General features: G+C 34.5%; 2 protein-coding genes across 3 annotated transcripts in view; one reads left to right on the top strand and one right to left on the bottom strand.

Moving 5' to 3' along the window:
- Positions 1-15,180, top strand: part of LOC148944093 (uncharacterized) — a 394,466-nt gene that overhangs the window by 261,400 nt on the left and 117,886 nt on the right. The window lies entirely within an intron of this gene.
- The window catches only part of YL-1 (Vacuolar protein sorting-associated protein YL-1), a 79,451-nt gene that overhangs the window by 34,983 nt on the left and 29,288 nt on the right, over positions 1-15,180 (bottom strand). For both annotated transcript variants that reach the window (XM_089099660.1, XM_089099659.1), the window contains exons 3-6: positions 14,785-14,920; positions 10,062-10,155; positions 4,358-4,546; positions 1,647-1,769 (exon numbers count right to left, since the gene is read on the bottom strand). In XM_089099660.1, the coding sequence (XP_088955786.1) occupies positions 1,647-1,769; positions 4,358-4,546; positions 10,062-10,155; positions 14,785-14,920 (542 nt within the window). The remainder of the gene's footprint in view (positions 1-1,646; positions 1,770-4,357; positions 4,547-10,061; positions 10,156-14,784; positions 14,921-15,180) is intronic.

Raw genomic sequence — 15,180 nt, 5'->3', positions numbered from 1 at the left:
TTTCCCATAAGAGCCCATGTTAATTTGCGAAATTCCTAAAAGCATAGTATTTCATTATTAAATTAGATCAAAATAGTCCTCTTAACCTGATAAGACCGACTGCAAGCTTCCAAAAATTCCAGCTCTTTCCCAGAAGTTTTTTTTTATCGAAAAACGAAAATCTTACTTTGTATTTGCTTGCGTCGAAAATAGATTGCAGAGACTTTGACAAAAAAACCGTTGGTTTTTTTCTGTTGCCGAGCCAATAAAAATAACTAAGCAAGAGTCTCTGATAGTACAGTGGTCACTATTCCTGTCTGTCATGCGGAATACCCGGGTTCGATTCCCCATCAGAGTAAATTTTTAATATATTGAATTTAAAGTAGTATCTCTTAAATTTATTATTAGAAAAAAACACGTTTTCTAAAGATTTAAAGGGGCTGAGTCACAAGTTCGAACCTTAAAACGTACAGGGATTAGGAGGAACAGTTGGGGGTCTGCCGCCGCCCCTCCAACCCCCGCGTTTGTAGCCTATTTTGTTAAGGTTTTTTAAGTCCAGTAGCCTGCAATCAGTTGTTTATACCAACATGAATGAAACTGTTTCATTGGAATTTTTTTTTAAATCTTCTGAAAATTTAACAATGACAATTCTGTCTCTTACAGTTATAACTACAAATTTGTCTCTGTGCAAAGTATAGCTATCCATTAAGTGGGATTACGTATGATGGAAAAACAGATAAACCCGAACCTACCTGGACCTAAACTGCTTGTTTATGCTGAGTCCTTCTTCTGTTCCCTGTTTTTTCTGTTCAAAATTGTTAAGTTCATCACATTATAGCTTGTTATCCGTTAGGGAGAAATCTCCTGTAAAAAATACAGCAAACAGGCTCAGTACTGTTTCTAATCAAAGAGATGCAATAGGATGTTCTTACGGTAAAAAATTCAAGCAGACTTCCTTCGTGTTTCGAAGCGTTTCTTTGGAAGAATAAAAGTAAGGGTTGAGGGGGGCGGCAGACCCCCAAAATAAAAATCTTAACAAAAGAGGCTGCAAAAGCGGGAGGTTTGGGCGGCGGCAGCCCCCCAACTTTACCCTCTAATCCCTGTACGTTTTAAGGTTCAAACTTTTGACTCAGCCTCTTTAACTCTTTCGAAAACGTAGTTTTTTTTCAAATAATTATAAAAAGCACGCAGCAATAGCTTTTTAATAAGCCATTAAACGTCTGAACCTACGATAGCCTGACCTGGTAGCCCTGCAGAAAAGGGGGACCCATCACTGCTACCCATGCAAAAAAAAAAAACACAATTTTACTTGTTTTTCAAAACCCGGAGAAGGGGGGGAGCGGGGGCTCAAAACCATGGGTTTAGGGTTTTGGCCATGGTGAATAATAATGCACGTTTTATTTTGACGCTGCCATTTTCTATAGGTTTGAAGCTCTTTTTCGAAATTCTCGAAAATTATTTTCGTAATAAACTTTTGGTGGTCCTTGTGCATTATTCAGTACACACTCGAGAAGTGAAGTTAGGATAGGACCTAGTGTTACACTTCCAATAATGTACCTTCTCGTATGAGTATAAAGCCATGTTGTGTCCATCGACACACTGTTTTGTTTAGGGCAACAACCCCTAATTTTGGAAAAATCTAATAGCCTCTTTTTCAGTATACATACCTCCAGGTTCTATTTCTTCGACAAGAGGCATCGTAGACGATACAAATCGGACATAGGGCCCTACTCTGTCCTTCTTTACCACACGGACCTTTTTCTTTTCAAGTTCGAGTTGCTGATACTTTGCTGCAATCAAAAGATGTCTGTGGGTTAAAATGGGTTCAACTGACTAATTTTGTATAGTATTCTTTAAGGCATCACCCAGAACAATTGATAAAAATAATAATTATAAACTATGGTGGCAGAAACAATGTACGTATTTTTCTCTTTTATTCTCAAAAATCCCACCTCCTCTCCCCACAATGATGAAAAAACTAAAAAAAGAAGATAAGGCAACAAATTTTAACTTTAACCCTCACTTACACTTTTATTGGTAATTAAATAAAAAAAAACAAGTTTTTTTAACTGAAAGTAAGGAACGACGTTAAAACTTAAAACGAACAGAAATTATTCCGTATATGAAGGGGCTGTCCCCTCCTCAACGCCTCGCTCTTTACGCTAAAGTTTTTTTATTGTTTAAAAAAATAGAGTTGTGAGAAAGTCAAACTTTAGCGTAAAGAGCGAGGCGTTGAGGAGGGGACAGCCCCTTTCATATACTGAATAATTTCTGTTCATTTTAATTTTGAATGTTGTCACTTATTTTCAGTTAAAAAAAATTGTTTTTTTTTTATTTAATTTTTGAACATTTTTTAATTTATTAAGCTTTTTATTTTTGATCACCCTACATTAATAATTAAAAAAAAATTTTAATATTATATTTGGTTAAATTGCTTTCTCGAAACTTGTTTAATTTTATTTACGAACGTTTTTATTAGTAATAAATATACGTAACTTAGAATTAACTTACGTAACGAACTTCTATATTCATAAATTTTTAACACGTATATTAGGGGTTCGCCCCCTAGTCAATACCCTGCTCTTTAAACTATAGTTCGAATTTTTTTTCCAGTTCTTTAAAAACGACCTCTTAATCACAATCAGTTGATCAGTTGAAAAACTTGTTTTTTTTATTTAATTCCTGATCTTTTTCTTTAATAATGCTGGGAAATCCGGCGCCCCCTGCAGTGCACTGTCCCTTCCCCCAAGAAAACTTCCTTCATGGAAAGATCCTTCCATATAGCCCCCGACCCTCTCCTTCCCCCACCTACCAGAAAAAATCTCCTCTGAAAAAGTCTGTATACTTCCCAATAACCAATACTATATGTTAACATTGAGTAAAGTTCATAACTTTCAGCCCTCCCCCGGGGACTTTGGGGAATCAAGTCATCCTAAAAGACATTTTTATCATATTTTCGACCATGTTGAACAAAATGGCTATCTCAAAATTTTGATCGGGTGACTTTGGGAAAAAATGAGCGTGGGAGGGAGCCTAGTTGCCCTCCATTTTTTTCGATCACTTAAAAAGGACACTAGAACTTTGAATTTCCGTTCGAATGAGTCCTCCCACGATATTCTAGGACCACTGGTCGATACAATTACCCCTGGGGAAAAAAAAAAAAACAAACAAACAAATAAACACGCATCCATGATCTTTCTTCTTGCAAAAAATGCAAAATTCCAAAAATTTGTAGATACGTTCTTTAAAACTTTAGAGTCGGGTTGTCTTATACGCTGAATATAATGGTGTTATTTTCATTAAAGTTCTATATCTTTTAGGGGGTCTTTCCACCTTTTTTCGAAAATCAGCCAAATTTTCTCAGGCACGTAACTTCTGATGGGTAAGATTAAACTTAATGAAACTTATATATTTGAAATCAGAATTAAAATCTGATTCTTTTGATGTATCTATTGGTATCAAAATCCCGTTTTTTAGAGTTTCGGTTACCATTGAGCCGGGTCGCTCCTTACTTACAGTTCGTTACCACGAACTGTTTGATTAGTAACTGAACAGGACATGCTTCGAATCACTATACACCAAATTAACACATCCACAACATGTCAAGTGCGTGTATAAAACTTCTACAATATGTCAAGTGCGTGTATAAAACATTTTTGATTCCGCGTGCGTAATATTTATCACAAAGAAAATGTTCATGCGTTTATATGAAAGTGAGTCTATCGTTCGGCCGCCTCCGTTCTTATAGAACTAGCTGGGAACACTAACTCTATTCAGTACAGCCATTAAGTCAGTGAAAACGAAATACCAGGACTTAAACAATGACATCGATTTTGGGGATTAACTACTGAAATTATATTTATTCCCTGCCTAATCAAAGAGAGTATATCTTATATCACAATTCTAAAAGAAGAGGGCGAAAGCAGTAGCCTCCCCCCTGGCCATAGCTTTGTGAAATACTTTATCATACGTAATACGGATTATAAAGCTTTTAATTTTTGATTCTCTTACACGAAATGATGTCCCAAGACTAGAGTTATTGCTGGATGGAACACAAACTTACGTGACAATGTTAGAAGCTAACAAGCTCCAAAATTCACTCTTCTTTTTGATTTCGTCTACAGTTTTATTATTGCGAAAGAAACCAATATTTTCAAAATTAAGAAACTGTCAATTCTAGTACAAATGAAATTCGAAGACAGCAGAAAATATCAGTAATATATTAATATAAATATATAAATAATTAAGTAAAATAACGGATCAGGATTCAAAATACCAGACCAAAGCAGACCTTGTCAAATCTATATATTATATATCTATATATCAAATCTATGTATATACCAAAACAAAATAGATTTGGCATCTGAGCCAGTCTTACCCAAAGACTTTAAATTTTCTTGTTCAGTAATCTTGGCTTCTTCTAAAAGTTCTTCTTGTGTAGGCATGTATTCCTCCCTCCTAATTGGCTGCGACGATTTCCTTCTCGCCTCTTCAACTTGTCTTTTCTGCAGTCGCTTTACTGTTTCTGCAGATTTGGCAGCGGTTGCTCTTCGCACAGATTTCCTCTCTGCAAAATGTATACTTCTTTCAATTTGCAAATAGTTTTAGGGTACTCTGTTACTTTAATGATCTTATTGATTTACTTGATTTAATGATCTAATTACTTTAAGGACTTTTTAATACAGACCACCATTCTTGTGGCCGATTCCCGTTGCGAGGCGGTAAATGAATCAATCGGAAGAAGTCGCATGAAAAATGTAGAAAGCCACAAAGTTGACGTCCGAGCATAATTTTATCCTCCGGACGAATGAAGTACCAAGGACACTAAAAATCAAATCTGATTCTTTTAATTGGTTAAGTGGAAACCACAGTTTATATAATTAGCAGTATGATCTTTCCCTATCTCACCCATTATAAAAACCCGGACCGAGGTGCTAGTGTTCCAGAGAACGTATAAACATAAGCAGCATTAGATCTTTTCACGGGTAGACAAAGAATAATCACCTACGGAACAAGTACTGATAAAACCACTTCCCGGCTCAACCAATAAGTGGAGAATAAGTGCACAAATAAGTGGGAGGAGCTTTTTGTTTGCACCGAGAATGAAGAGCCAGAAATCATCTGCGGTAAACTCACTGGATAATTATATAAACTGTGTTGGAAACTAACCATATACATCTTCAAAAATTAGGAAAAACCACGGAACTCAACTTTTGACGACAAAACCTCCATATATAGTTATGTAGTTTTATGATAAGCGAGCGCCAAGTTTGAAAATAAGGAACATTTGTGAAAAATCAGCCGAAAATAGCCAAAAAATATATCATCATGGAGCTTAAGAAACTGTAACTTTGTTGATTACTATAATAAAAGACAAACACTTCCACAAATCCAAGCTATGTATTAACATGAATATTATTAAGGTTAATCAAGATTAAACACTTCAAATTATTAGTTAATTGACTTACCTAAAAAAGCATCTTTTTAGAAAGACAAATCAGGCTATCCTATTCACTTATAATTATCTCTTCAATTGACTACTGGCATACCAATAGAATCCTTATTTTCTTCTGATTTCAAAATATCACTTTTATTACTTAATTTCTACATATTCCCACCACCCTATATTTGTTCTATAGCCCGACTGAACATAAAAGTTGTAAAGGAAAGGTAAAGGATGCGGTACTAGACCCTTAAGGTCTGAACCGGCGTTGCTGATCTCCGTCTCAAGGCCCTTCAGCCAGGAAGTGCAATCAGGGGATAAGGGCCAGCCATCCTTTGCTTTCGCACACCCTTCCTGTTTACTTTTCCCAGTTTTCTACAGGTACACATTTAGAGCTGGGTCAACTCTGACTGAGCTTACAGAATCACGCCCCTGACCCCCGTCCCAAACCAAATAATTGGGTACACTAGGATTCGAACCCTTGCCCTCTCGGACAAAGGATCTTAAATCCAACACACCAATCCACTCGTCTAGGACGGCACCATAACAGTTGTACCGACCTATTGAATGCTGTATTGCTCAACGATCAAATGCAGATAAATTGGGTGATACAACCGTTTGGTTGAGCTTGTTTGTAAACAACGAAAGTTGAGATTTTAAGCAACGAAAAAATCTTAATAGTTGTATAGCTACCAAAAGAAAAATCGCAGAAAATCCTGAGGGATCACCTGGCAATGGTGCCAGGGGGAGAAAATGTTTCTATTTCGATATACATGGTAGTTTAATTGGGGAATGTGTACATTTAAAGTCGTAAACTAGCCTACTCTAGATGAACTAGCCTACTCCCTACTAGCCTACAGTTTACTAGTCGTAAACTAGCCTACTCCCATTCTCGCTTAAAACAAGCTTGTGCAAACAATAGGTTCTTATAATTTTTATAAGAACCAATAGGATTTTTATAAAAATTTTAACAATAGGTTTTTACAAGAATTTTTAGAAGAAATTTTATAAGAATAGGTTCTTATTAATTGCAAACAGTTTTTTGGATTTTGTGCAAATCGCGGATATTGGCGAAGACTCACTTTATGGTTGTTGGGTATTTGATTTTAATTCTTATAATTTTTGGTCTTTTATTGAATTTTATTTAATTTTTTGGCGTTTTTTATCATTGGTTTTGTTGACTTTCCGCGTTTGTTTTTTGGTTTTTTATTCGGTATTTTCCTTGATTATATTGTTTCGTTCGCGCTGAAGAAGAGAGGTGGTTGTTCTCTCGAAATATTCTCTTGGTGTGTTTCTTCAGTATTTTCGTTTGGCCTTTAAAAACCCCATTTATGATCGTTTTCTTTCTTTCTGTTATGGCAAGCCAATGTGGTTTAAGAAATTATCTACCTATTTAAACTACCCTTATATGGTATACCAAACAAATACATTAAAGTAATTGGTGTTAAGTACAAGAAATAACACTGCTGCGGTTAAGGTAGGTAATGAGGTTAATAAATGGTTTCGTTCTAAATCAGGAGTTAAGCAGGGTTGTGTTCTATCCCCATTTGTATGAATCATTTTGATGGACTTTGTCTCAAAGAGCACAGGAAAGGCAATGGGAGAACACGGAATGAAATAGGAAAGAAAAACGTTCCTAGAATTAGGTTATGCTGATAATTTAAGCATCCTAGATGAAAGTGTGAGAGAAATGAATGAAGTTTTAGAGATTTTGCGAGTTCAGGGTGCTAGAACAGATTCGAAAATTAATGTTAAGAAAACTAAGTCACCAAGGCTAGGAATAAGCGAAGATGAAAAGGTGACAGCGAGTAACGAAAAGATGGGTCTAGTGGACAGCTTCACTTACCTTGATAGTATTATTAGTAAAGATAGTGGGTGCAGTGAAGATGTTAAAAGTAGAATAGCCAAAGCATATGGTGTGTTTTCATAGTTAAAAAACAGTTTGGAAGAATAGGAATATAAGTCTGTGAACCAAGATTAGAATAATGAAAGCTACAGTGATGACACTGGTCAAATACGGTTCTGAAGCATACTCCAAAGAAGGGGGAAGAAACGTTAGATGTTTTCCAGAGAAATTGCCTACGGATAGTTTTGGGTACCCGATTGACTGACCATATTTCATACAGTAGGCTGTACGACAAGTATGGTTCAATCCCGCTTTTTAGGGCTATAATGGGAGAAAAGTTGAGATGGCTAAGGTATGTTCTGCGGATGGCCAGAATGCCAAAGATAATCCTTTTCGGCCAACCGTCTAAGGCTAAACGGAAAGCAGGTCTTCCGCGGTGGGGATGGGAGGATGTCAGGAAATATTTAATGGAAACTTCTTAGGAGGGTGTAAAGAGGGAGGCAAGGAATAGATTGGGATGGAAGAGGGGGATGGCTTCAGGGGGCTTGGTGCTGCGGTGAGTTGTTAGTAGTAGTAATATTAAAACTATGGCAAGTAATCACACATCGGACGTGACCACATTCCAGATACGAATGCAATCCCTTCGTAAAATTTGTTTTAGGGTTGTATTCGTTTGTTTATGGAGATATTTGGGGTTTACGGCGCTAGAATTCGTTTTACGGTGATATGGGTAAATGACGCAGCTACATTTTGAACGACAGTAAAAACAAGTTAAAGTAGAAACTTAGTCTCTCTTCTCTGTAACCCTTTTTATGTAGCCATGGGTTATTTCAAGAATATCAATCCACCAATACAAAACCGTTGATCATCAAAATCCGTAGTACCGTATCGAACCTATATAAATAAAACCTTTGTTATCAATATTATTATGTATAGTATATATAGACTGGCCGTATTCAGGACTTTTGTCTGCATTTTTTAGACCAATTCACGAGCCGAGGAATATTTCTTACAAAATATTTAGTCTTTTTACCTGTACTTTATGATCAATTTGCGAGTCAATATACCGCGGGGAGAGGTAGGGGGGGGGGGAGATATGTTGAATCTTTTCCAGAAGAATTTTCCAAAGATAGCTTTAGGTACCCGTTTGAATGACCATATATCAACAATGTGTTGTACAAAAAACATGATTCAATCCCACTTTCTAGGACTATAATGAAAAAAGATAAGATGGTTAGGTCACTTTTTAGAATTGAAGAATGATAGTTTTCCAAAAAGCATGGTTTTTGGACATCTATCTAGGGCCCAACAAAAAGGAAGACGTCCTTGAATGGGGTAAGGATGGCATAAGAAAGCATTGAAAGGAAATATGGGCTTCTTGGGCAAATGTAAAGGGTGATATTCTGAACATATCGAGGAGCAGCATGTACAAATGCGTGGGTCTTAGGCACATTTGTGCTCGTTATCTAAAATAGTAGTAGAAGTTGACTAGGTAACATTTAAATTGACGAGGTAAAAATCGGGAACTTGCTACCAATAACCCTCAAGTTATAAATAGATTTATTTTACGTCATTGATTTATACTAGTCTTTAGAAAGACGAAAAAAATTATGATTAGTTTATTTTTACCCTTTAGAAAGGTAAACAAGGTAATGTTTGGATTTATCTCTGGTCTTTCGAAAGATAAAAAGAAAATCTTATATTTGGTTCATATCTGCTCTTGAGAAAGAAAAGGCAAAATCTTACATTCGGTTTATTCCAGCTCTTGAGAAAGAAAAAAACGAATTTTATATTTGGTTTATTTCTACTATTTAAAAAGATATAACAAAAACTTCGATTTATCTCTGCCATTTAGAATGATAAAAAATTACGTTCAATTTACTTTACTCTTAAAAAGACAAAACAAACGTCCTTTCGATGGATCTGCTCTTTAAGAAGATAAAAGAAAAATATTTATTCGATTTAAATCTGCTCTTTAGAAGACACTAAATCACATTCGATTTACTCTACTCTTAAAAAGACAAAAAGCTACGTTTATATTTATCGCTGGTCTTTAGAAAGATAAAAAGAAAATCTTACAAACGGTTTATTCCTGCTCTTGAGAAAAAAAATCCATTTAGTTTATTTCAGCAATTTAGAAAGATAAAACAAGATCCCTGTTATTTAGAAAGATATAAAAAATACGTTCGATTTACTCTACTCTTAAAAAGACAAAAAAAAACCTTACGTTACATTAATCTCTGCTCTTTAGAAAGAAAAAAGAAAACTTAAATTCAATTTGTCTCTGCTCTTTGGAAGATAAAAAATTGCTTTCGATTTACTCTACTCCTAAGAAAGACAAAAAAACTTTAAATTCGATTCATTTCTGCTTTTTAGAAAAATAAAATAAAACTTTAAATTCGACTTATCTCTGTTCTCTAGAAGATAAAAAAAAAATAATTTCGATTTATTCTATCCTTAAGAAAGACAAAAAAAAGTTCGATTCAACTCTGCTATTTACAAAGAAAAATGAAAAATCTTACATTCAATTTATCTCTGATCTTAAAAAAAAAAGAAATTACGTCTGATTCATCTCTGCTTTTTAGAAAAAAAAAAAAAAAAAACAAGCGTAATTATATGACTGTAGGTTCCAGGAAGGGATGTAAATTCCCCAAAAATAAATCTTGTAAGAGAGTATACTAAGTATAGTAAATAAGATAGTATATTATAGTAAGTAATAGCAATAAGAGAGCATAGTATAGTATGAATATTATAGTAATAGTATAGTAAGCAAGAGAGTAGATTGATACTAGCCATTAAGTGCCAAATCTAATAAAGTGTCAGCATCAAGTTTTGGTTTTGGTTTCCTTTCCAATTTCACTTTTGGCTTTATAGCTTTTGCTGGCTCCTGTAAAAGGGTAAATGTTTCAGTTGTAACAAGAAAACTTTTCAAGACATAAATACGCCCTTGCAATGTCAAGCCAAGGGTAAAATAAGGGTAGTTAGATAGGAAATAAATTCTCACTAAAACAGTTATAAAATTCAAGCTTCGTCTCCTTTATTTACCACTTTATCTACCAGATTAAAGGTGGGATCCACGTTTTTTAAGATAAAATGGCGTTAAAATCTAGAGAATATACGGAAATAGGAGGTTAAGAGATCTTTGGATATGTTTTTTTTTATGTATTGGTTTCATTTTTTGTTTTTCCCGTTTTTTTTCCTACCATAGAGCCTTGTAGGGGAGACTACGTTGAATAGTTTTTTGTTGCGATCTATTTATTTAATATATTGATGGAAAAAAAAGCCCGCTACTAATATTTTTATCCCCCCCCCTCTAGATCCATCTTAAGTCTATTCATACCTAGAACCGCAATTTTCTAAGATTTTTTTTTTGCCTGTTTAAAAATTATAATGTTTTTAGGGTAGCGTCATATCTTGTCAGTGTTGCGAAGCTGAATTGTGGATATAGCGTCTTACTGGATTGCATATGAATTGTCCTAAATGATACCTAACCTTAAGGCTATGGAACAGATGAATAAAAAGGTTACCGAGGAAAAACTTATTGGATCAGTTAAAAATATACGTCATAACTTGCTACCTATCATATTAAAATTTATTAATAATTAGATAATAAATTAATATTAATACAGGTCATAACTTTTTATAGTACCAAGGACATCAAAATAAAAGCATTCTGTTGTCCCCTGAACCTATCTCACGTCAACTCATACCTGAAAACAACGATTGTCTCTGATTTTTCAATAATTCAATTTTGTGGTCCTAAATTATGAAGTCTTTAGGGCAGTACTACATTTGGTCACTGTTACTGTTACGTTTTATTTAACTGTTACATTTGTTACTGTTACATTTGCCACTGTCACGTCGAACCGTAAAAATAAGTAGTTAAAACTGATTTATTAAATTTGATAACACTTTCCGTACTTAGAAACTTAAACATAAACAATCTATCTCCTCCCCAAAGACAACTACACCTTCAAAGGAAAGCTACCCCGTTAGCAGTTTGGTACCATGTGGTTTTAGGTTATTTTGCAACTTATTACTTACATGTCTCTTAAAATTTGGCACCAGCTACTACCAAAACTGCACAACTCCATGGGGAGGTCTTTTTATTAAAAACTAATTTCCAAATTGTTTCTAATTTTTCAAGATAATATTTAATAATAATACTTTTATTTTCCCTCAGGATACACTATGAGGAGTACATTCAATAAATATAAAATATAAAGATACAACTTACAATTAAATATGCCTCTGTAAGTTCTCTAAGTTTTTCCAAATTTGTTCTAAATTATTAATTATTTGTTCTAAATTAATTATAAATTATAAATTATTTGTTCTAATAAGGTTTTCTAAATTATTGAATTTATATATTGAGTTATAATCCTTTTTGAAACTTTTTTTTCTAAGTTCTTTTTAAAACGACGGAATAATCCTTTTCAAAATACATTTTGAAAATGACGGATTTATGGCATAGAGAAAGAAGAAGCAGAACAAAAAACATCAAACGAATTATCCCACTTTTACCACGATAAGTCGTCCTCGGCGATGAAAAGATAGAAAGAACTTAAACCACAACAATTTAAAAAACTAAAGGAATTTAAATCAAAACAGAGTAAGAAAATCATATCAATACATACTATAACTACTCCATGTAAAAACCTCGTAAGTAGAATATATAATCAATAAGCTATCCCTATTACAGCACAGAATCAGCTGACAATAAGATATTAAAGTCAACTGAAAAAGAACTCAATTATTCTGTTAAAAATAATACTCTTATTGGAATCCAATGCAGCTTTACATTTGGAGTTCACATTTAATTTAATCTCTAGGTGATTTAACTCAGTCACGACTCAGTTGAAACCGAGTCACAGTAAATGGTACAATTGGCAACAATTCCACTAACGAACTGGAGCACTTAGCCACTTCAGGCTAAGAAACTGGTTAAGTCTTAGCCATCTTCTGATTCATAAACCTGCAAGCACATCTTACTGAGTCTTGAAGAAGAATACACAGTAGCTGCCCAAACTATCACTTACCCTTGTAAGCTTCCTACAGAATAGTTTCGATTTCAGTTTGCCATTGCTACTATTTACATCTAGCGTAGTTGCCACTTTTTTTCTTTTCTGTTTGAAGTCGTATTTTGAATAGCACGCTTGCATACAAGGCGAGGAGAAAAGAAAAACTTAAAACCTTCAGGAGAGTAGAGGGAGGCTTTATTTTCGACAGTTTAACACTGCTAAAGACTTCATCCTAAGATTTTGACTCTGTGCATCATTTTCAAACGCTATTATTGACGATTTTTTATTTTGCTCTTTCGACACATCTAAACCAACATTTTAGTCATTTTCTGTCTCAGATATCACAGTGAAATACCAAAGGTTAAGGCTTTTTTTTCTAGGGTGCAAATATAGAAGAAACAAAACTAATATTAAATGGACAAGAACTTGAACAGATTGTCAATGAGTCAGTTTCATTATTCACCGATCCAACTAACCTGCCATGAAAAAAAAAAAATCTGATATGATAGTAAATGTTATTCAGGGAACAAAAAGTTTGTGAGATTTCCATATATTTCCCATGGAATCCACCAACAAAATACTCTTGCAGAGCAATTAACACGGTGGATGAAAAAAGACCATGCAAATTTTTAACTAAAACCTGACTTCAACCATAAGTGCAAATACACAGCCCAAAAAATGAAACAAACCTGAAATTTAAACAAAATTCCATTGAGAATGATTTCAAACGAATTTTACAATTTTACGAATTTTACACAAAACTCCATCTAAAGCCGTGGGGTGCAGGCTCCATCGGTGGTTCATCGCAAAGTTTGGGTGGGTCATTAGCAGGTGGTGCACACTTTGGCTGACTATACTTTAGAACCTTAATTTTGAAAAAAAACATTTTTCATGTGAACAAAATTACATTCCTATGCATTTAAAGAGGAAACGATACCTGACAGTATTGCAATATAGCCATGCATTGTATAAAAACTGTTTTATACAGACAATATTTTTAATTAGCATAAAATATGCCAAGAGGATAGCCCCCCCCCCCTTCTAAAAAAATATTAAGGAAATGGTCTTTTAAGCTTACTACAGGTGGAAACATGTAAAATATTGAACAACCAAAATTTAAAAATCACGAGGAGAGGGAGGGGGATCAGGATTTTAGAATGCCTGATCCCCCCCGGGTGAGGCATTACCCGACATCGGTTGGTAACCACTGATGTAGAGGGGAAAAAATGAATCTATATAGACTGTTGATACCAGTGGAAAAATTTAAGCAAAAGTCACACAATATTATCCCAGATTTTTTTGCAGACAAATTATGTAATTCATTCCCTCTTCAAACCGTCAAATTTAGCAAGAAAAGAAAAAAAAACAATTTTGTTACAGCCTAGGAATAGAAATTGCGTTTCAGCACTCTTGTGATACTTCTTATCCTCCTTCAAACCTCTTGGTACTGGCCTCTAAGCAAAATTGACTGCCCTTAGCGCTGTATTATCACGCATTACAAAGGCAATTACACCATGAAAAAAGTTGAACAGGTACGAATCCATAGCAATCCGTAACAGGAGAAAAAGCCGAACATGCCTCAATACTGGGGGCAGATATTCCCTTCCTTTGAGATTGGCTATGAAGGCCCCCTTGAAAACTGGAAAATTTCAATATCAGGCATTTTGATTCCCCCCCCCCCAACCAGAGAAAATTTTCAAATCCGTATCTTTAAGGTTTAGCCGGTGTTCACCAAAAAAATACATTAAGTGTCAATACAGTCAGCATCAAAATGACTTTTGATTGGCTAATGTTCTACCTTGTCATTTAACTTCGAGACATGGTGAATTTTATTCCTAGTTATTCAAACAGCTTCAACTACAACGTAGCTGGGTAAGTATTGGCTACTTTTTATGCCACTTTACGTCCATGAAAATTAGGACTTTTCAGAAAAAAAACATGGTGACACTTTAATGCAACCACCTCTATAATTAACTTTTTTAAAATATCTTAAAAATAAAAATTGAAAAGGTGCCAGAATCCATAGCAATCCGTAACACGAGAAAAAGCAGAACATGCCTCAACACTGGGGGCAGATATTCCCTTCCTTTAGGATTGATTGGCTATGAGGCCCCCTCGAAAACTGGAAAAATGTAAATATCAGGTGTTTTGCCCCCACCCCCCTCTCACAGAAAATCTTCAAATCTCTCTCCTTAAGGTTAACTCTGTGTCCACCTACAAAATATATCAAGCGTCAATACAGCCAGCATCAAATTGACTTTTGACTGGCTAATGTTCTACCCTGTCATTTATCTTCGAGACATGGCGAATTTTATTCCTAGTTATTCAAACAACTTCAACTACAACATAACTTGGTAAGTATTGGCTACTTTTTATGCCACTTACGTCCATAAAAACTAGGAATTTTGAGATAAAAAAAAGCATGGTGACATTTTAATGCATTAGCCTTTATGCTTAACTTTTTTTAAATATGTTAAAAAGAAACTGAATTTTACCTTGTATGCTTTAGTTATTACGCCACGTTTTCTTACTGTTTTTCTTTCCCCTTCTTCTTCTTGATCGCTAACAAGCTCATCATTTTCTTCTATATCAAAATCTGAATCCACAATATCTTCTACATCTTCGTCTTCTCTGAAATAAGAGGGAGGTAAATAAATGTGGCTAGAACTAATCAAACTAAATTTTAGATTTTGTTAGATTTTACAGACCCAAACTAAAATTTTACCCAAAACTAAAATTTTAGAAATCACAGGGACAAATTTTTACTATAATTCTTAATAGTGTTTTTTTCACAAGATTTGCGGAACCAGTGTTAATAATCAACCCCCTAGCATGTTACAGTAAGAAGTGGATGAGAAATAATTATTACTGTAAAAAGGATGGAAATCCTA

This window comes from Artemia sp. Qi Xiang Cuo, chromosome 14 (assembly GCF_049724085.1).
Source record: "Artemia sp. Qi Xiang Cuo chromosome 14, ASM4972408v1, whole genome shotgun sequence".
Taxonomy (NCBI): domain Eukaryota; kingdom Metazoa; phylum Arthropoda; class Branchiopoda; order Anostraca; family Artemiidae; genus Artemia; species Artemia sp. Qi Xiang Cuo.
The sequence above is the reverse complement of the archived record's forward strand: the minus strand, read 5'-3'. Positions and strand labels throughout refer to the sequence as shown.